At 43.2% G+C, this 23,184-nt stretch overlaps 1 protein-coding gene across 3 annotated transcripts in view; it reads right to left on the bottom strand.

Moving 5' to 3' along the window:
- Positions 1-10,705: 10,705 nt before the first annotated feature.
- The window catches only part of DHX35 (DEAH-box helicase 35), a 48,810-nt gene continuing 36,331 nt past the window's right edge, over positions 10,706-23,184 (bottom strand). For 2 of the 3 annotated variants that reach the window (XM_073309744.1, XM_073309742.1), the window contains 5 exons: positions 21,773-21,902; positions 20,963-21,044; positions 20,114-20,185; positions 18,209-18,347; positions 10,706-12,574 (listed from right to left, as the gene is read on the bottom strand). In XM_073309744.1, the coding sequence (XP_073165845.1) occupies positions 12,530-12,574; positions 18,209-18,347; positions 20,114-20,185; positions 20,963-21,044; positions 21,773-21,902 (468 nt within the window). In that variant the 3' untranslated portion in view covers positions 10,706-12,529. The remainder of the gene's footprint in view (positions 12,575-18,208; positions 18,348-20,113; positions 20,186-20,962; positions 21,045-21,772; positions 21,903-23,184) is intronic. The other variant, XM_073309743.1, reaches the window with a different exon arrangement.

Here is a 23,184-nt window from a genome sequence, read left to right on the forward strand (position 1 = left end):
CCCTATGGCTGTATCCCCAGCTGGAGAAGGGAGCTTCGGAATAGAGTCCAGAACTGAAGATAGTACTGCAGAACCAAGTGCCTCATCAGATCTGACAGCATGGATCAGGGCATAATGTTTTGAAAATGTATGTATTGAAACCCTTGTAGTGGCCCTACATATTTCAGATACTGGTACATTCTTCAGTAATGCCGCAGATGTTGCCTATGATCTGGATGAATATGCTATTACTCTTTTGGGTGGTGGACACATATCTGCAGCATCATAACAAATGATAATACATCCAGATATCCATCTTGAAAGAGATCGGGGACCCCATGGATATATCCTCGAAGGAAATGAAGAGCCTAGGTGACTTCCTAACTTGGTTGGTAGAAGACCAATGCCCTTCTAACATCCAGGGTATGTAAAGAAGATTCCTGTAGAGAACTGTGTGGCTTTGGGGAAAAACACTGGTAGGTGAATGGATTGATTAAGGTGGAACTCTGATAGGACATAAGGTAGGAATTTAGGGTATGGCTGTAAAGAGACCTTGTCCTTAAAGAACACCATAAAAGGGGAATCTGTCATCAAGGCTCCAATCTCTACAACCCTATGGTCCAATGTGATGGCTACTGATGGCTTCATAGATAAATGAAACAGAGAACAGGCTGGCATTTGTTCAAATGGAGGTCTCATAAGGTAAATGAGTACAAGGCTGGGGCCTCAGGTCGGGGTAGGGTTTCTAATCTGTGGATAGAGATTCCCCAACCCTTAATAAGCGTAGACAATACTGGATGAGCAAATATGGAGAATCCGTCTACCAGAGAATGAAAGGCCAGTATTGCGGCCAAGTGGACCTTGACTGAACTAACTGATAACCCTGATTTCTTTATAGCCAGCAGATAATCCGGGATGGCTGAAAGTGGAACTGAATCGGGCAGGAGGCAGTGACACCCCCACCACTGAATCTCTTCCAGCTCGGCAGGTAAGTAGTGCGGGTTGCCCTCTCTACTATTTACACCCACTGTATTTCTATAGTGCAGGAGGATTCTAACGCCATGAACCATTGAGGAGCCATGCCCTGAGGCAGAGAACTGCTTGGTTGGGATGAAGCACACTACTCGCATCCTGTGACAGGAGATGAGGAATGGTTGGAGGTTTGAACAATGGTTGGACACATAGGTGAAACCAAGCTTGTCTTGGCCCAGTCAGGACTGTAAGGATAAGTCTGGCTCTGTCCTGTCTGATTTTGTTTGTCACGCTTACTATAAGTAGTGTTGGAGGAAATGCATAGAACAGACCCTCTTCCAAGACAGAAGAAAGGCACCTCCCAGGGAATGATGGCCCAGACCCCCTAGAGCAGACCCAGACCCCTCGGATCCCAGTCCTAAATGTCTCTGCTAGCCTTCCTTGTTGGTAGAAGGTACCAAGGCCCTATCAGAGCCATGTTTCTCCTTCATGCTCTGGGACTTTACAGACCTGCTGGTACCAGAGGAAGAGTCCTTCAACTCAAAAGCACTGAGTCAAGAGGTCGCAGCTCCAGAGACTGTAGATCTTGGCAGGGACCTGGACTTTTTCAGAGCTGGCTCCTTAAGATGAAAGTCCATGTTTCTCTTTTTGAAAGCCTTCCCTAAAGTCTCCAGAGTCTTCCTTTTCTTAGGGGAAGCCAGTGCCAAGGTAGGAGGGGCACTGGATCTGTCTGGAGACAGACGTACAAGGGGGGGACGTGTCTCCTGACCTGACTCAGAAGCTGGCCAAAGGGACTGTTCCATCATTAGCAGTCTGTGTTTAATCTCACTGTTTCTCCTTGCCCTGGACATGAGGGCCAGGCAGAAGTCACACTTCTGGGTGATGTGGGATTCCCCCACGCAACGGACACACTTAGAGTGGCCGTTGCTCACAGGTATAGCCTCTCAGCAGAAGATGCAATGTTTGAAACCTGGCAAGCGAGGCATGCCCTGACAGGAAAACAATGTGTCTCCCCAAGGGGAAAGAAGAACAACAATCATCCCGCTACTTATCTGCCTAACTATAAGTACACGAACAACTAACTATTAATGATAAAAACAATCGTAACCACAACAGAAATATTAGAAAAGCTGAGGCACATTCAAGATGGACACTCTAGGGCTCTGTCTCAGGATGAGGCAGTTGAGAAGGAACTGAGGACGGTTTGACTGCGCACCCCTATATAGCTTTAGTATCCAGCACGAGGATGCATAGGGTGCATACATGGGCCAAACAGGCACTGCTAACTGAAAATCTCTGATCAAGGGCTCGAGAGGCACATGCACACCTAAAGTGGAGCACCCATTGGGACAAAACTCAAAGAAGAACCTGCTGTGAGCCGCAGCCAGTCACATTTAGTTCTTTCCTCTGCAGCCCAAATCCCCGCCTTCCAAACTGGAGGGTGATCTTTGGCCTTGTCAGTCACGCCCTAGATTCCCTGTAAGCTGAGTCCTCTCTCCCCGCTGTAGCCCCAGGGGTGGCCCCACCCTAGAGCCCGCACCCCACAGCCAGAGGCCTCAGCCCCCTTCATCCCAACCCTCTGTCCCAGCCCTGAGCCACCTCCCACACCCCAAACCCCTCATCCCCAGCCCCACCCCAGAGCCCGCACCCCTCACACTCCAACCCTCTGCCCCAGCCCTGAGCCCCCTCCCACACCCCAATCCCCGACCCTACCCCAAAGCCACACCCCCAGCCAGAGCCCCCCCCACACCGTACCCCAACCCTCTGCCCCAGCCCTGATCCCTTCATCCGTAGCCCCACCCCAGATCCCGCACTCTCAGCCAGAGCCCTCACCCCCGCACACACCCCAAACCTCTGCCCCAGCCCTGAGCCCCCTCTCACACTCCAAATCCCTCGGCCCCACCCCACCACGTTAATGTTGTTATGTGCACCAATGTGGAGATGATGTGTCACACATCACTTCTATATTGGTGCACATTATAAAATTCATTCCATACGTGGGTGGGAAAAATTAGAGGGAACACTGGTCACACCCACCTTCTTATATGACAGCCATAGTTGCTCTATTTCTCACCTCGCAGCATCCAGGTATTAGGTGTGGGGGCAGAGATGGGGGGACTGGGGCCAGGGAAATGTGGCTCGATTGAATCGGTGATTCTGCTACACATAGGGGCTGGTGAAGTGGCCCCCAGCTGTCCCTCCTCCTGAACTGGCCCTAAATCCTCCCCTCTGTATCCGCAAAAAGAAAAGGAGGACTTGTGGCACTTAGAGACTAACCAATTTATTTGAGCATAAGCTTTTGTGAGCTACTCTCCTTACAGTGTGTATGATAAACACCCATTTTTTCATGTTCTGTGTGTATATAAATCTCCTCACTGTATTTTCCACTGATTGCATCCGATGAAGCGAGCTGTAGCTCCTGAAAGCTCATGCTCAAATAAATTGGTTAGTCTCTAAGGTGCCACAAGTACTCCTTTTCTTTTTGCGAATACAGACTAACACGGCTGCTCCTCTGAAACCCTCTGTATACGTGGTCCCTGCAGCTTGGATCCAAGCTGTAGGTGCAGGGTGCTGCGTACAGTGAACCTGTTCTGGGGAAACCCAGACAGCTTCACTCTGCAGAGCTGGTAACCCAGCCTTTCCACCAGCACCAATGTCTTTAAGAACTTAAAGAGCACGAAGGCCTATGCGCACCAGCCCCACAGGCAGCTGAAGTGAAGCACACCCTAAGTGTGCCTATAGAGGTGCTAGAATGAGCGTTTGGAAGAGCTGGAAAGGGAGATCTACAGGACTGGGGATGCTGTTCTTATCCTACGTGTAGCTGGAAATTAACAGCTCTGCCAAGACTTACACTCAAGCAGAACAGGGCACTTTTCCCGACCAGCCGCCTCACATCTAACCAGAAGTCTCTCTAAAACCAGAGGACTTTGCAGCCACTCTGATCAACCCCCTCTCTGGCACCTGATCATAGAAAGTCCCTTTCTTCCTGCCATGCAAAGGGTTAAGTGATCAATAGCTGCAATTTCCAAGAAACGGAAACAGTTTCTAGTAAGACAAATTCATCCCCTCTCTGCTCTCCACACATGTAATTTAGCTCTGAAATACGTCCCTGGGTTCTCCTCCCCAACCAGCTCCTTCCCAAGGGAGCAGTAAAGAGCCCCTCTTGGTGTTCAGACCAACTGGATGGTTACCAGTGGCTACCAGCAACACTACTTTATATTGTCCGAGCCTGTATTTTCATTTCAGGCCTGCCGCTGTGATCAGCGCTTTGCAGAAACACTAACCCTAATCTATGGCAAGTTCATAACGTCAGAGGCCTGTTGTCTCTGGCTCAGGGTTTGGCTCCCCACCTAACAGTCAGTCCCTAAAATGCCGAAGAGCTTCTAGGCTGTGTGAGATGGAGATGCTGACACCACATTTCTGATTTCTTTCATTTAGTACTAAGCCACTTCTCGGCACTTTTACTCATTTTCTTTTTATCCTTGAAGATAGGAGTTTCCTCAGTGGCTCTGTGCACACCTCCTACACCCTGTACTTATTTGCATTGCGCCGACATCTAGAGACCTCAACTCAGATCCCAGCCCTTTGGCACGAGATGTATAAACACACAGTGCAAAGATCCCTGCCCCAGGAAGCTTGCTATCTAAATAATCAAGACAAGGGATGAGGGAGAGGAGGGATTACTTCCGTTTTACAGATGGGGGGAGGGGACTAAGGCACAGAGACTAAGTCACACTTGCCAAGGTCACATTTAGTCTGCAGTAGAGGTGGCAATTAAGCTTAGATCTCCTGAGCTCCAGGCCAATGCCCTAACTCCGACTATCCTTGCTCTATCCAGCAGGCTCCAGATAAGTAGGGCTCCTAGCCACTTAAGTCTCTGGGTCATTTAAAAACTCCTGATAGCCTGTTATGTCCTGGGGAAGGGAAGGAGAGCAATATCTGATTCTTAAGCATTATCCATCCCAGCTGGTTCTATGAAGCTTGCTCCATTCTAGCTGGTGGGATCAATCCGCTGGCCACCAGGCATGCAGGAAAAGTCTCACACTACCTGAAAAAGCTTAGAAAATCTGAGAGACCTTTGCAACTCCCTGCCTTACATTTGAGCTCCTTAAAGATCTACTTGTATTTGTTTTAATAATAACTTTTCACCTCTAGGTACCCCGTCAAGTTACTAGGGATTGAAAAACGTTGGCATTTGCTGGCTGTTAGATGACCTAACCCACATGGAATGAGTTCTGTGGGTCTCAGTATAGCTTCCAATGGTCAAGGATCCACAGCTCCAAAACAACCACAGCTGGTAGTAACTGAGCCCTTTGCTGGCAGTCCAGGGGGAGAGGCCATGCAGCAAATGGTGCATGGAGATTGAACTCCCCACTCAGCCTCCACAGGTACCCTCTCTAGGATTGGGATTGAGGCTGCTGGTAAGGAGTAACAGAGGAGCTTATGCTGCTACTAAACTTGCTGTGGGTAGAAATGAGCTTTTCAGAGCTGTTAGCCTGGTTCCTCATACAGAGCCCTGAATTTGCACATGCAGGAAGAATGGCCTGGGAGAAAGGTTCTTGTGGGTAGGAGGGTTCAAAGCTTAACATTTGGGTCACTGAAGAGCAATAGTGAAAGGACTTTAGTGTCAAGTTTAGTGTTTATTCATGCATCCTTCAGTTAATGTACTGTACAGGAAGCCTCTATTGTGCTAATACGCTAAACTCCTCTGTATGAAATAGATCAAAGAGGGGGAAGTACTGCAGGGAAATAGGAACTTGAGGCTGTGTAGGATTGGATATGCATGTGTACAAATAAGTATAAGTGGACTTTTGCCCTCATACAGGTTATTGGCTTTTTAGGGAAGTGTCCTACAAAAGTTTGTTCAGGAGGGCAGGGCACCTTACTGCTAAAGAGACAAAGGTTGTGCACTGGAAAAATTTGTTTACAAAAATTACCCTCCTATGTTTGGGGTGCTCACCTGCACAGTTCAGCATCCAATACACTGAACACTGGAAAATCCAGTCACTATGGAAACATGTACAGGGTAGTACATGGTAGTACTACAGCGATGTATTTGGTAGTACTTGGCTGTACTTGTACCAACAACATTCATAGCAGTAGCCAATAATGCCTTTTCTCCACAAGATTGCACCCCTTCTGTTCATGCATAGACCTAGCCATAGCAACTTATGCTGTCATCTCTAGGCTGGACTGATACAAAACATTTTCTACCTGGCTTTGACAGTAGAGGTTATATATAAACTAATAGTCCAGCTCGCAGCAACCTGCCTACCTAGCAACAAAGGGAAAAAGGGCATGTCGCACCAATGCTTTGCCTTCTAGATTACCTGCCCATCCACTTTTGGACCTGATTCTGTCTCCTAAGGATGACCGACTGTGTGGTCTACCACAACAGATGCAACTGGGTGGGGCTGCTGTTGCTGAGTCCAGGCTGATCCACACCTCAGTTAAGGTTTGCAACCACTGAGATTCTCAGAAGAAAGACACTAGATACTACAGGGCTTTGCAGAGGTTAGCTATAGATAAGGGGAGTCCTATGGGGATCAGCTGGATTGCCTCTTTTTTGCTATAGCAAGGCAAGTAGGACTCAGAAGCAATAAACTAACTACACTGCTCTACAGGACAAAGTTAATCCAGCCTCATGGGTGAATCAAGGGGGTTAATGCTCAGCTTTCAGCAAAATAGCTTCACCATTCTAACATTACAAGCGTATTGCTGTATTTTGTAACTAAGCTAAGGGCTGTGAGAGAAAAGAAACCAATTATCTCAACACAGACAAAGAGGACTGTCCTAGTTAAACATATGGGAGCCTGAGACTGGTACTACATCAGTATACTAGTAAATACCTAGCCCATGAGTTATTTTTGCTCCTGGTTTTCCCTCATGCATGTCCAGCTCTTGCAATGAGTTCCACACAGGGGGACTCCTGCAGCTCCACAAAACTAATTTCAGGAACTGGGCACTTGAGGAAGTCAGTTTACCTCTCTGTGGATCAGTTTCCCTATCTGTAAAATGAGAATAATACCTCTTCTGGCCAGGAAGGCTGCAAAGCTTAATGCATTGTAAACTCTGAGATCTGGGATTAGAAGCCACCATATAAGTCCAAGGTATTAAAACAAAAGAACAATGTGTTTTTTTGTTGTTTTTTTTTAATTCTGTGGAGGCTAAACATTCTGGGTATTTAATAAGTCAAACAAGCCGACAACTATAAACGAGCAATACTAAAAGCTTTCACTCCTCTACCAGCATATTCTTCCCTACACAGCCTATGACAGCTGCCATTTCAATGACCTGATGGATAGTTGGGAGAGTCCACCTAGGTAACAAATTGTGTTTTATGGGCTTTTCCCCCAACCCTGTCTGATGCCAGAGGTATTACCTAGCTATCTGGGCCATCTTTTCCACTAGTTTCCTACTCCTTAGTACTACCTGCACCCATGAAATTGTTTCAGTTTCCCCTCCCTCTATTTATCACTCAACTGTTTTGAACCTGTCAATTTTTCTAAAGTTCAACAAATTGGGGGGGCTGCAGAAGTAGAGATTAAAAAATTGGCCAAATACCTTTTCAGTGAGAAGTTGTGATCTGCTGCCACCTACTGTTAGATTTCTCAAACTGCAGCCAGCGTTCATTTCTCTGAAAAAGGGACTGTACAAATGGACAGTGTGGCTATTTCTCTGACTTCCATGTCAAATGTGCTCAGCTTGCAAGTGATTTTTTTTTCATAAGTGCCAGTCCTGTAAACTCATCCTTAGATCTGAGAGTCAAGCTGGCTTCTTTCCTTCTCACGGATTGCTACCAAAATCAGCCCTCAGGTAAAACCAATGCAACCTAAACTCCTCCAATTAAGCTCCTAATGACACCTATCCTAACCTACTGCCTTCACTGGGTTTGCTCAAGAATGACTGTCTGGCCTGGTAACTGATACTTAGTAATAACAATATTGAGAAGGAACAGCTGCAAGCTCACTCGCACAGCTGAGTTGGATCTGAAGAGTTAATAGCAGTAAAGTGGCATAAAAAAACCTTGGTTTTAGTCACTAAAGAAAGCAGCTCAGACACTGATACACAAAGCAGCAGATCTGCAATGTAAGGAGATTAGAATTTGCAATTTTCATAGCAGAACCACACTTTCAGATCAGAATGGATTTTTGTCCATGTGTCCCACAGGCTGCAAACCTGCTTCATTTTTAGAGTGCGGGAATTCCCCACAAGCCAGGCACTGTGTTGATTGATGACAAAACAGCCTCTAATAAATTAGATGAAGAGCCTCCTCAATTAAATATTATAGTACACTGTAGTAATGTCCCCTCCCCCAAACAATATACTTAGTAATCATTAGCACTTCTTTAGTGCTAGATCTTTAAAATACTGTTTAGAAACATCTGATCCTCACTGTATGGGGAATGACTGATCTCACTTAACAGAGGGGAATCAGAGAGCTTTGTTTCTGGTAAACAGGCTCCTCAAAGCATAGCACTGAAATGATGGCAACTTCATTTCTTCTACACCTTTGTAAGTGTCCAGAATGATACTGCTCTGCTACCCACTCTCTGCCAGCTGACTAATAGTGGAATGCCTCTGCTGTTACAAAATGCCAAGTTTAAACAATGAGGACCTATGTAGTGTGAGGGTAGAGCCACTGGGTCACGATCCAGTTTAGGGAGTCTAAAACACTTTCATAACAAAGGTGCAATCAGCTCGACAGCCTTTATGTCCAGGTTCAATAGGATATCTGCCACCTTCCTCCTCTAGGTACACAATTAATTATTAGCTATATGACTGGTGTGAAGAAATTTATGCACCCTTAAGCTAATCTTGTTCCCCTCAGGTGCATCTCCTGATTCACTGCTTCCTTTCTCCTGACTCTCCCATTCTCCTCACTGAACTCAATACAAGATGGCTGCTTAGCTTTCTCTCAGGGTTCAGAAATACTCCCCCTTTCTAAAAGAATTTTAAAATAACACCAGCCTGACCCTTTATCTACCACCTCAGCTTCCTGCAGGCATGTCTCCCTTCAGGCAGAAGTGCTTGGAGGGGGTCCCCATGCTGCCAGTCCTTCCCTTCTTGGTCTTGTGTCTCCAGTTGCTGGCACAGGATAAACATGCACTGCCTGCACTGACCCATTAGATAGAGGAGTACAGAAGATCCTGGTGTTTCATTAGTCAGGTGGCATATAGACATAACAGAGCAGAGTTCACCTGCTTTGATTCTAGCAATGCCCAAAAAACCCTTTTTTTGGTTTAAGAATACATGCAAACTAATCTGCAATGAACAGATTATGTAAAGTTCCCATAAGGATAATGAATGCCGTGGCCAGGAACAAGGGCACTAAATGAAGTTAAGGTACAGCACTGTATCCTGAATTTAAAGGAATATTCTAGTGGGTTGGGGTTTTTTTTAAATAAAATAAGCCAATTAGAATTTGCAGGCAATCCGGTTAATATACTGGGCACTTATGTAACAGGGCATGGCTACAGAACTAATGGAAACTGCATCACTTTAAATCCGTCTGCCTGAGCTTTTCATTTTCATCTTAGCCCATGCCTCTTCCTACAACTGGCTGAAGAATGGGCCACAGCTGTGACTGCTTCCCTATCAATTTGTCACAGCCACCATTAATCTCTGGTAAGTGATTTGCATTTCAATTACTATTGCTTTGACTGAATTTCTACTCCAATTAGCTTCATATTATTTCTACCATTGGCAATCCTTTTTATAGTAGGCCATCAGTACAGTGACGGTCTTATGCAGAAATATTAACAGCAGCTTCTATTGCTTTTGGGTGATTTAACATCTAACTTCAGTAGGTAGTGAGTGAGCTATAACTTGCTTTATTTTTACAGGAAACATCTCTTCAAATACAGCTTTCGTGATGCAAGAGCATAATACTCTAACATCATCCCACTGGAGAACTGGTGTCAAATCTTTGCATTTTTCCAGTAAATTCCTTTATGAACACATGGCAGCACCCTGGAATCACCCTCCCTTCAGCACCAATGATGTTTCTGCTAAGACTCTCTGCATTGCAGAGCCTGCTTCAAGCCAGCATTATCAGTCTCTGTAACCAAACTTACTTAAAACACAGTGCTATGAATCAAGCAGGCAAAGCCTTTGGCTTGAATTTCACAAATCAACTAGTGATTTTAGTAGCCTCACGCTGTGGGTGAAAGCCCTTTAAAAGGGCCTGATTTTCAGACAGGTGGGGTGTCGTACTCCGTTCTTTTCTGTTAAGCTGTCTCAGTTTGAATACCAAGATATGAAGGCAGCCAGTATCATTAGTCACTCTTGGCCCAAATCTTCAGAATCAGGTGTGTCTGTTCTGACAGGGTGCTACCTCTCGCACTGTCAGTACAGAGGAAAAGTAAGTAATTTTTCTACTGGGGAGATTGGGATTTCTTACACACACCTATTCTACTTGCTTAACTGAAGATGCAACTGGTTACATGTTGTAACACCACTTTCAAATCTCTATGCCCCTAACTTTGCATGAGTCACAGAAGCCTTGCCGGGTACAAGGACTCAAATGATCAAGAATCAAATTATTTTGCAACAGGAAGAAACACTGGCCACGTAGCAGGGTCAGTCTCTGGAGCACAGAGTTCAAGTGCACCTGGTATTCCCAGAAATGCCAAATTAATTGGATGCTCATTGCATGGCCACATCACAATGCAGATCAGCACGCTACCATCACAGCAGAGTGGCAATAATCACTAGCTAGTTGGATGCGTGGGAAGGGATACGTTCTCAAGCCTTCTTGATTCAATGATTTTATTTTTCTAGAGACCTTCTGGAGGACAGAGCAACATGGAAAGTTTACAAGTCTTTGCATTCAGCTCTCTCTCTCTGCCCCTTTTAGAGGAAAAAAACTACACTGGATCTTTTTATTTAGTGCTTTTTGTGTTCTTCCCACTGTACAGCACACAGAGACAGTCCCTGCCCGCAAAGAGTTCACAATCTAAGAGAAAGATACAGAGAAGATGGGTTGCACTGGGAAATCCAGGAGGGTGGGGATGACAGTTTGTCATACTCCCAGTGCCATACATTGAGGCTAACATATCTATTTTTTGTGTTGGTGAGGAGGACCTAGACACTGCACAGACCACACATTTCCCACAACAGAACAAGCTTTGTGGGAGGCAGCAATGTAAATGAAGTTTTCAGAAATTATGTGCAAGGTAGCCCTATGGCAAGAAGACATTTATTCTATGTAGAAAGTTTCACTTATTTACACACTTCTTAGAAATGGAAATAAAATTATAGTTAACATTTCCAAAGAAGCACATCAACCAAACCAATGTCCTTACAAAAATAAAACTTTCAAACCACATTTCTAAAATAAATATCATAAAAAGGGTAAGAAAAATAAATACACATGTACCCAAGCGACTGTGTTTAAACACAAGGGGGTAACGTTCTTTATGAAAAAGACAGCCATAGGGTCCCAGTTAAACCACTAGCTGCTGACAATACCCGTCCCACTGGCATAAGAGGAGGAGAGTCCTCAACAGCAAAGAGCAGATTGTTTTAATAAAAATATATAAAGGACCATGTTCCTGATCGAGGGAAGTACAGAGCATTTTAATCTTTGCTGAATCTTGCTAAAAGCAGCATTCCTATGAGGTTTCCCTTCTGAAATCTCATGAGGCTTCTAAGTGTTAAGAGAGGCTGGCACATTTATTCTTACTCAGAAAATAAAGCTAAGCCCCATCTGTGAGTCTGCATGAATCCTGTTCCACAACAGAACGTGTGCAAGCATCCCACAAGATTGATCAAAATGTACCCCTTCCTAAACAGTTGAGCAGCAGCAAACCCAAAGAAATTTCCCCACTGCTGAATAGTGTTTCTGAATAGTGGCCCTGCTTTGAGCAGTGGATTAGACTAGATGACCTCCTGAGGTCCCTTCCAACCCTGATATTCTATGATTCTATGAAGTATGGAAACCACTAATTTCAAATACAGCACTATCTACAGAACAATTGTTACAGGATGGGGAAAGCTTGACTCACAGAGAGGAGGATTCTGCTGCTTCAGGACAACATCATACCAATTAGGCACAGTTAAACACAGTATCAAGGTTTCCATGGCAGCCCCTTACATTTTAAGGGCCAACTCATTGCCCTCCATCTACCCATTTTCAGCAGGCAGTCTCAGGATGGCCAGTAATATTCACAGTGCTCCAAGGAATGGGAAGCAGGGCATCCTGAACCCTGGTCCTCTCTCTCAAAGGGTGCTATACCATGCTAAGCATTTGGCTTTTTTCCTGGAAGTTCTGATTCGTTGTGGTCCTGTGTCCCCCCCTTTATATTCTGATCATTTGTCTACCTATTAAAAAGAGCAACATATCCAGGTTACAGAGAGTGGTCAATTAGGAATAATATGTCCACAACGCAAGCTCTACTTAGGTTTACAATGTATTGGTCATGCATAAACCCCTACAGGATCCTGGCAGGCATTTAAACATTTAATTGATGTGGGGTCAGGTGCTAAGGAATTGACTGCTGAATGGACTGTAGCCAGCTTTGAATTAGCAGTAGGTTTTGCATCTGATGTCACAAGGCTCAACAGGCACACCAAATCAGTGGTCATCTACTTTAACTCTCTTTGCTTTCAAGGAAAGATGCTGCAAGAGAAAGAAAAAAAAAGTGCTTAGTACATATGGCACACTCTCATAAAAATTGAAGTAAAGTGTATTGAATTTTTAATCCCTAGTTAAATCAGTCTCCATATCTATCTCAAAATACTTTATAGACTCAACAAAAAGTAAATCCTGTTGTTTTTGTGGTTGTGGGGGGGGGGTTGTTTTTTTGTTGGTTTTGGTAAAATGCATCAAATCTTATGCTCCTCTGGAAATAAATGCAGAAACTCCAAAACCAAATTTTCCCAAAGGTATTTAATTGGTCCTAGTGCACACATTAGTACTTAAACAACTTGCAAGAGGAAGCAACTCGTCAGTGTCTACTAATATAGATTCTGTATGCCCAAACTAGTATTTACCTGCCTGAAGGTACAATTACCAGATGTGTGCGTGCAAAGCGATATATTTACTAATGCTGCAGCTGCAGTTCTGTTGGCCCTTTGAATATTTCACCCTTAAAATCTAATAGGAAGGAAAAGAGCGCCATGGAGGAAGTGCATACCGAAGAGGACCCAAGAAAGGGTACAATCCCTCAAAAGTACATTAACTTTAAGGAGTGAAGCATGGGTGATTACTGCCCATGCTTGTGCCCAAACCACAGGAAACGAAAAAATAAAAGTAAGAACATAAATTAGCTTTTTGATCAGGGATAATTTGTTTTAGATCTAGTGATTGAAGGTATTAAGGTTCCAATGTTTCTGGAACTTCTTAGTGAGCCGCAGAGATTTCTCTGCTAAACACTTTCAGTCGATGATATCATGACCTAAGCGCTTTCAACATGAGACAACTTTACAGATGTTTGGGCGATTTATTTTTGTTTGCCTGCAGTACTCAAATACCACTGCCTCTGCAAGCATCCATTCATATGTTTTTATGGTGCACCAAGGGTAGAACAGAGGTTCTGGTTTAGTGGTTCACGGACCTTTAGTCCATGCAAGAGAAAGCAGCAGAGCCATTTATAAATTAACTTCTGTCCTTTGTGTGTCTTAAAAAGTACCTAAGACACTTCAGCAAGATAGTGCACTAGTGAGCTTTCCCAATGCCTCTTTGAAAGGCGTTCTTTCCTATACCCTTGTGGACTCTTCTATCACCACCAGTGGGGGGAAATTTTGTTATTCCTTAAAAATGAGGAAAGTTTAACTTATTCTTCAAACATCCATAGCTAACTGTATGTTAATATATGCAGCCAACAAAAACTCTTTCATATGAGAGTGTCACAGTTCATAATCACTTGTCTTTGTGTGGGATCAAATAGCTTGTACAATCACACTTATGTGAGAAGAGAAACAACGCAGAGATCACCTAAGTGGGTTTATATTCGTGTCATGCGAACATGTTTCATGATTAACAGAAGAGAAGACCCCAAAGGGGACTTAGGAGCACTTAATTTTTTTTTTTAAACCCTCCATGGATTTGCCCAATCTTACCTCACAAACCTCCTCTCTCTACTCCTCCCTGCTCAGCTAGTGTTGTCCACCACCCTGTGATTTCATTCGGTCTCTCCCCTGCAGCTCCTGTTTGTCTTACAGAACACATGCAGGGCCATAGCAAGTCTTTCCTTCCCCCCCAAATAACTAATGTATTTTATTCCTTGCCTATTGCTTGTAATTTCTCACTTCCTCTGCTACTAACTCTGTATGAACTGCACACTGGGTTTGAGATTAGGCTTATGATTAAACTGTCCCACAGTGGGTGTGAGCAGCAGTGTGCACCAACATGCCGTGCTGTAATTTCCTCGTGTGGATACTGCGGGTGCCAATTAAAAGGTTCCTAGTTTACAATAACATAATCCTCTTCACACAGGTTTACATCCATGTGAACTAGGAACCCCTTTTAGTTGGCGCTCACAGTGTCCACACGGAGAAGTTACAGGGCAACACTTTGGTGCGCATGCTATTCACACTCCCGTAGCCCAAACTTAAGGGCAGTGTAAACACGTCCTTAGTGAAATATGCTGTAACAAAATAAAGTACTTCATTTATTCTGATTTTTACCAAAAAAAAGCTATGTGAAACTAAACCATGGCTCTAGGCACCACAGATCGAATATAAAACAATATTTTATACACTCAGCAAATTCACCTAAGTCTTTGGGGGCACGGGGGGAAAGGCAAGCTGAAAAACAACAAAACCTTCCCCTTCTGAGGATGAATATGACTCTTGGGGCATGTGGCAAAGCTGAACAGATTTCATCTCTTTAAGACCAAACAAGAGGGTGGTGGTGGAGTGAAGTCCTAAAGTCATCACTGAGAACACTCTACTAGCAGTTCCCTCTCTATTAAACCAAAGGAGCTTTTAGATCAAGCATTTTCAATCATCATAATGGTGGCAGTATCATACAGGGAGAGAGACAGTCACTCCAGATAGGCAGGTCCTAAGCCATCGGTATAGTGTAAAACACCAACTCTTCCAAATTAGCTTAATTTACAAAAATAATTTAACCTTTTAAAATGGAACAGTCCTTTGCATGAGCCATTGAAAATTACACCAGATTTCCAACCAACTCCCACTTAAAAAGAAATCTTGTCCCAAAGCTTTGTCCCATGGAGATGTTAGATTACAGGGTTTTAAAACACCATGTACATAATCCATGTAAAGATCTGAATCACAAGGATTCCACAGGCAGATTTGGTACAGTGGGAGTGTTGGCTCATTTCCTTCTAATGCCATGCTTGAGGCACGTGTGTTGAACAGCAACAACAGAAGCACAAGGCCTGCCTTGCGGTGTTGTTACCACCTCAGCCAAGTGCATTATGGAATACCAAGTAGAAACCCTTCAATCTAGGAATCATTCTGGGGAAGTTCTCTGGTCTGTGTTACACGGGGTCACACTAGTTGATCACAATGGTTCCTTCTGGCCTGGAAATCTACCAATTACCTGAGAAGTCCACTGCTACTCTGATGCATGGTAAGCATCCTATATAACAGATGAATTATCCAAGTTTCACATTTTAAAAAAATCTCTGAAATCAATTACATGGACATAATGCCAATGCTCTGCTGTAATCACATCGCTATGTCTTGCTAACAAATGAACTCACAAGGTCATTTAATAATAGGAGGCTCTCATAGGTATATCAAATCTTTAAGAGGATAAACTTCCCTAAAACTCCTTCAGTGTCGCCAAGGAAGAGATCTGAACAATAGGGATCAGATTTTCAAGAGGTCATGCGCACAAATATGCATGCAAAACTATGTGCACCAAAAAAAAAAAAAAAAACCCACAAACCAAACACACATGGCTATTTAGCTACATTTCCACATCCAATTCTCGTATTTGCCTGTGCAATTGTGGAATTTGCTCAGCTAAATTAGGCACATAATTTTCACTTGATCTTTTGAAAAATCATGTCTGAAGCTTTTATTACAGTATTGTCCTGCATTTGAGCATCACAATACCAGATCTCATTCCAATACAGACTAACACAGAAGGTTTCCATTCTGGATCCCTCCACATCAGAAGAGGCTTGTTCCACAAGGGGAGCTGCATATTCCTATTCCATGCAAATTACTCCTGCACAGATGGTAGTGGCTGGCCTGAATTCAGCCTCACAATAATACTGCTCTTTGTGTGCCTATTTTATGGCCACCCCGAGAAGTACCAGAATGTGGCTCTTTGCCACTGATACTCCCACATCACTGTTTTCCTGGAATGTTGCCCACAGAAGAGCTTTATGAAGATTCCCACAGAATCTCATGACGCATGTGGAATGAGGCTGTTTGGCATTGCTTTATAGTTAGTACCTCTCAAATTCCACTAAGGTTAGGACTGAGTAATTAGTCTTCCTCCCTGCATGATCACACACGACATCCATTTGGTCATCCCTACTGTTCAGTGTTTATGTACAGTCTGCTATTGCAGAGACTAGCTTCAGTGTCACAAGCACAGCGATAATATTCCACTCTCCATCGAGGCTGCTCTGATAGTGCCTAATGAAGGTGGGTAGATGAATGAGAGCAAAGTCTAAACAAGACGAGGTGATGAAGGTTGGCAGGAACAAGTGGCAGCTCCTGAAGATGTACATGTATGCTCTTTGTGGATATGACTCATGACTGTTAGAGGCCACACTCAATCTGTCACTGCTTCTGTATTCCCAGATAGCAAGAACTTGTAAGACCTTTATTCACGCAGTGCCAATCAAGAGACTGCAGCATCTCCTCTCTCTAAAAGAGACCTTGCCACAGTGATTGATACATACCCATCATTCCCAAGCTACATTACAGCAACAAGCTCTGCTTAGGGCTACTCTTGAAGAGGATTCAGAAGTTTTAGCTGTAACACAATGTAGCAACTTGCCTCTGAGATGCTACAAGGCTACTGTGCCAATGCCTCATGTTCTGCATTAGCTACCTGTTCGCTTTTGGATACTATTCAAGGATGTTCCATTGGTCTAGGACCCTGTTACCGAAAAAGTTGCCTCTTCCCCTGTTCCCCATTGAAGCAGTTAACTGCTGGATGCTCTTGCTGTTCAGAACTGGTGGCAGGGCTCTCTCTGTGGCACTTACTCCTTTCAGGGGGCTAGGGCTAAGGCCAGAGTTTGACTACTTTCAGGCCCCCCAGAGCAAAGCTTTTGTTTTTTTTAAATAGGCTTTTTTAAACTGGCTTGTTCTTTCGCTGTGACCTTTTAAATAGCACATCCCTTTTTTTTTTTTTTTTTTTGGAAGGGTTATTGTTTTGCATCCCTGTACACAAACTGGCTCAAATGCACAAAGTGAAATAACTGAAAAATGAGCCAGGTTGGCATCAACTGGAAAAAATAAGAAACATCTGTCTGAAAATGTGATGCCTGCTATCATTATGGTTACCTGCAAACCTGGCTCATTTTTCAATTACTTCACTTTGTGCATTTGAGCCACTTTCTGTACAGGGAAGCAAAGCAATAACACTTCAAAAAAAAAAAAAAAAGGGATGTGCTATTTAAAAGGTCACAGCAAAAGAACAAGCCAGTACTCCTCATTCAAGTCCTGTGGCTCTAATCCACTTCCAATTTAACTGCTTGAAGCCTAATTTTTGCTATTTAATTGTTATGGTGCCTTGGGGCCTCAGGAATAAATGTTATATAACCATACATCCAGCTACCTCAGGTCTTGAACCAATCTCCTTAATGTAAAGGTGCTAAGTACAAAAATGAACTTGTATTAAGTTTATCTATAGAAGGAAGCTCCTCTCCATAACTCCAAATTTTAACCTCTAATTTATTTTCCTAAGTAAGAGCAATTATCATTTATTTGGTTGAAATAATAAAGTGTTGGGTACTGCCCAGAAAGATGTTGCAAGGCACATGAAGACTCGGGCCATCTCAAGTTTACACTTCCTACATCAAGTCAACAGAACCGCTGAGAGAAGTGCTACTGAACACATATCTGAGGATAGACTAGCTCTGTGCTGAATTTCCAAATGGATTTCAAATGGAGAAATGCAACTCTGAGTTAACGTCTAGACAGGCTGTACTCCTGTATGGCAAACACGGTTCTTTCAAGGGTACTGCAAAGCAGAATTTTATATATTAAATCCCCTTCAATGACTTACACCCCAATTAATTTCTATTCCCATCAAACAAAACAAAAATACTGAAAAAAAAAGCTTTAAGTACAAGAGCTGTCAGTACAGCAATGATACCATTTGGTGTCTATGTCGAGTCCGTACCGTTCCTTCTTGGTAAAAGTGAGGTGCCAGTTCTAATAGCCAAGTGGATTCAATAGCAGTCACATCTCTCATGTAGTACCTGGAGGTCTGTATGACTTCATTGTAGATGACCCTGAAAACACAGAGGAAAAAAAATGAGACCATGTTATATAGCAGAGAGGGACTTGGCTCTGATTGTCCGAACATTCCAATTATAGAGATTACAGAGTTATTTTATATATAAGATGTCATTGGGTAGTCTCTGCTGTGTGGGAGGAGAGTCAATTATAAAATGCCCTCCGACCCACTCCCACCAAGGTGCTCAGAGTATTGTATAGCAGGGCAATAAAAAGATTTTTAAAACTCCAGTAAAAAACATCTCCACAAAACCACCTGGAAGAACAGACCGAGGGGAGGGCGTAACAAGAAGAAAAGGGAGGGGACACTTGTAAATATGGGGCCAAGAGCTTTCATACTAAACACCTCTGAAGGGGAGATTTTAGGTGTTGTGGGCAGAGCATAACTGAGAAGGATGTCAAGGGGTGAGTGCAAAATCCTAGGCCTATCAGAGCTTAGGAACGATCCACAACCTAATGTGACGGTGGGATCCCCAGCTGCAGATACTAGTCAGGATAAGGCTCACGGGAGGAAGAGTATGTTTTGAGTAAGGCCAGGACACACTCCACTTTGAGCTTTAGACAGCAAGCACACCAGTTTAGAAATAATCTGGCAGCCATAGCCAAGACTGCAGGAAAGTTCTCTCTAAGGCTTGTTACAATGACCCTCCACAGGGACTAAAGCATCTTCAGAGCCACACCCTGCTCTCTCACTCATCCAGTTCATAACCCCACCATGCAGAGCCATCTTCCATACATAACAAAAAAGACAAAGCAATTGCCATGCTGCTTAGGGGGGAGAGGGAACTCTTTTGAGAACAGAGGGTTACTGAATGGAAGCAAGAGGAAAGTTCTCACTCTTCCCTTCTTCCCCAAGACAACCACTGACCATTTGAATGCATCTAAAATTTGAGGAAAACCAAATTAAAACAAGAAGTGAGAAGTCATATACTCACAGTTGATAGACAAAACACTGAGCAAGAGACTACGCTCTTTCCTTACTAACAAAGAGTAAAACCAAATCAACCCAGTGAATACTGTGCATAGCCAGTATATTGATTCACACATGAATGTGCCCTAAAACCACAACTAAACAAGTGGAGGTGGAAGGAAGATGGATGAGGTAAGTTCTAAAAGAATCAACACAGTTAAAACCGAGTGATCTGAATTCTATCTCCATCCTGAACATCAACAGAATTGATTGCTGAGTTCCAATCAGCTACACCTGTACAAATGTAAACTTCCTGGAGGAGGAACAGGGTCCCAGCGTGCCATGTACATTTACTGCACTATATAAGTGTGTAATAAAAGTAACTACCACCTTGTATTGTTCAAATATGTCTTTCAGTGGGATGGCATCGTTAGCCTCCACATTAACCTCAGCATCACTGAACTAAGATAGTCTTCCCAGTGGGTCGAGGGACCCCCCTCAGAGAGCAATTCCTGTGAGTGATTTTACCTGCAGCACAAGGCTCTTGATTCTGGTATTTTTTAGGAAGGGGCCACCTGGCTCCCCTCTCTCGCCTTCACAGTTCTTAACACTTTTTTAGTATGATGTTAATGCCACTTTTCCAAATGCTCCCCACCTAGCAGTTTTATTTGGGTGTTACCTAAAGACTGTTGCAGAGGAAGCCTCCTTTGAACTTACAATCTGGGAATCAGGATCTTCCCGGTGTGTTGCTACACTGATGCAGAACAGAGTTATTAATGGGAATCTCCTAACAATGCCTGGTATGGAGTGCCTCCTGGTCTAGGCAGACAAGCGAAAGCAGCTCTAGCTTACCAGCGAGGAGGTTTCTCTGCATACAGCACTGAGGTGGGATGGATGTGCAGTTCCTGGTCATCACGGATAGTCCTTAAAGAGAGGGTATTATTTCAGACTTAGCAATTGTAAATTTATTCTTAAAATGTATTTATTGGTGACCTTTAAGCTCCAGTCAAAATGCTCATAAATCTGAGTACTGAAAGAGCTGGAGCAAGTTAAAGAGGTGCAAAGTTAATACACTGGCCTTTCAGCTGCAGAGTTCAGGCCCAAATTCTGGCCAAGACACCAGTGCAAAAGTTTGGAGTGATCATTCTATGGGTTTGTCTACAGAAGGAGTTATTCCTGATTGAGTGACTCCATTTATAGACATTCTTATTCCAAAATACGAATATCAACAAATGGAGTTCATCAGAAATAATTAATTCACTTTATATTCATATCCTACATCATTCCAAAATACTTTTCATGTATTTTAGACAAGCCCTAACACTGAATGTTTTTCTGCCCACATCACAAGAACAGGGTCCTGCAGGCTTAGATTAAGGTGCACTGGAGGGAATATGGAATTGAAGCATTTATAGTTCCTGCTCACATTAGTTAGTAACTATTAACAATTCCGCACTATCAGCCTTACTAATGGTCATCATTTAACCAACAAGAGGGGCGATAAACAAACAAAGAGCATTTGGAAACTGTTACATGTGACACTGCAAGACCTCGTTAATTTAACGAGCTGACAAAACTTTTCTTGCTAGTCTATCTAGAGAAGCATCTGTTTGTTGACTATCCAGATCTGTCAATTCATAGAAGCATGCTAAATAAAAGAACAGTTCTAAGGAATTTTATAGATCTACATCCATATTTTACCTGTAAGCTCCAGTGGAGTGGCATTTAGCTGCATTAGCAAAGAATCCAGAAACTATACACCTCAGAACAGGATCTGGGTCACCTAAAGAAGGGAATTGACATGTTATTCTGCAAAGTGTATTTGATAAACTAAGAGCTGATGCAGTGACAAAAAATCCCCTAAATACTGCTCTGTCATCAAAAGCAATTTTGGGGCTTTCAGAGGAAAAGCTTAAGACAAGAGACTCAGGATTCTTTATTTTCCTCTCTCCGGTTTCACAATAAATCTCAATTACTATGTAAAAAACGAAGGTGCCAGATTACCTACCCTGGAGATAGTACCAACCACAGCTATCTCACAAGGATTAAGTGGCTGCAGCCTGATTTTTAGAGGTGCTGAGCACTTGCAACTCCAACTGAAATCAACAGGAGCTAGGGGTCTTCAGCCCAACTGAAAGTCAGCTCCAGAATGTCTATACAGTGCCTTGATTGTAATGAGAGATTTTCAAAAGGTATAAATGAGGGGTGGGTGAAAATCTCCCATTAGATTATATCTATGAAATTGTTATTAACTATCACTACACAACACTGCTGCTATCAATTAAGCCACCCAGGTCTGAAGAAATTCTAATTGTAAAAATGAGCTCAGGGGCTGCTCTTGAAAAGTATATTTTGAAATCCCAGTTTTATTTAACATACATTATTTTTAGGCTGACAAGACACAGTATTTCTTGAATATAGTAAGAAAATAAACTGACAGTTGGGCGACTCAATATTCAGATAAACTCCAACAGGTATGACACACAAAAATCCTCATTCCGTGGCTCCTACCTTCACTGGATTTCTTTGGTACTTTAAATTTGACAAGAAGCTTTTTCAGCTGCTCCCTCACAGTTGTTGCTCTGACAAGCCCTTTGTAGTTTAGAAAGTGTTCCTGACACCACTGAGAATTCTTGCTGTGCTGTATAGCAACAACAATACAAGAACAGTTACAAATGCCACACTAAATCTCCCTACTGCAAAGGGTAGTCTAGTTCTGTTCCCCAACTACTGTGTTTTGTTCTGGTATTTGCCTGTTTACAGTGGGAAGTTAACTGCAGCCAGTATGCATATGAACTGCCACTGCCTGCACAGTGTATTTCAAATAGAAATAATGGCTTCCAATTCATAAACATTTCCAGCACTTATTTCCTACTAATATATTTGAGTCATTTCCTGGGGTGTGGCAGGGGAGAATAGTGTCAGCTATTTCATACTATCACATAAAAGTGTTTCATCTCAATATAAATTAAATCCGAGTCCACACTTTTTTTGGGGGCCCAAGACATAAGTAGACATCTCTGTACTGTGTTTTCCAACATGCACAAAGACAATCAGTTCAAAATACATTTAAGGACTGGTCTACACAGTTTTTGTATCAGTGTAACAAACTTCGGTTAGGGCAGAGCTTCTAGTGCAGACACAGCTATTTATGTGCTTTACATTAGTATAGCTTATTACCTTTCTCTACACATATACTATCCTGGTACAGTTAAAGATGTACAACCTGAGTATTTAGACAAGCACTAAGATTTCAATTAAACCTCACTGATCACCAAGCACTCTAAGCCATTGACAAGACTTTATATAATGATTAGGGATGGGATTTTCAAAAGGAGCCTTCAGGAGTTAGGAACGCAACTCTCATTGAAATTCAAAACTATCAACAGAAAATAAATGAGAACATGAATTTCTCATGTTCCTTTGAATGTCCCAGGATAACTGAAGACATGGAAGTTACAGCTAAGGGCCTGTGCATTACACAGCCACAGACTGTGTGTCTTACCAACTCAGTGGGATTACGTGAGCATCTGTGACAAATGTAGCCAATTAATTAATTAAACAAAAAGGTATACTAGACACTTGGGTCCATATCTTACATAGGCTCAAGCTTCTAGGATTCTTATAGCTGATCTACTACTGCTTAAGTCGATCTAACTTACATCGCTCAGCAGTGTGAAAGACAACCCCTGGAGCGACGCAAGTTACAGCGACCTAGGCGCTGTCCACACTGGCACTGTGTTGGGGGAAGATGCTCTCCTTCTGACATAGCTTCCACCTTTCGCAGAGGTGAAGTAACTATGCCGATAGGAGCGCACTCCGGTGTCAGTATAGAGAGTCTTCACCATATGCGCTGCAGCTGCACTGAAGAAGGGTTTCTAGTGTAGACCTGCCCTTAGTTTTGAGCATCAGGCATTAAAACC

This window comes from Lepidochelys kempii, chromosome 13 (assembly GCF_965140265.1).
Source record: "Lepidochelys kempii isolate rLepKem1 chromosome 13, rLepKem1.hap2, whole genome shotgun sequence".
Taxonomy (NCBI): domain Eukaryota; kingdom Metazoa; phylum Chordata; order Testudines; family Cheloniidae; genus Lepidochelys; species Lepidochelys kempii.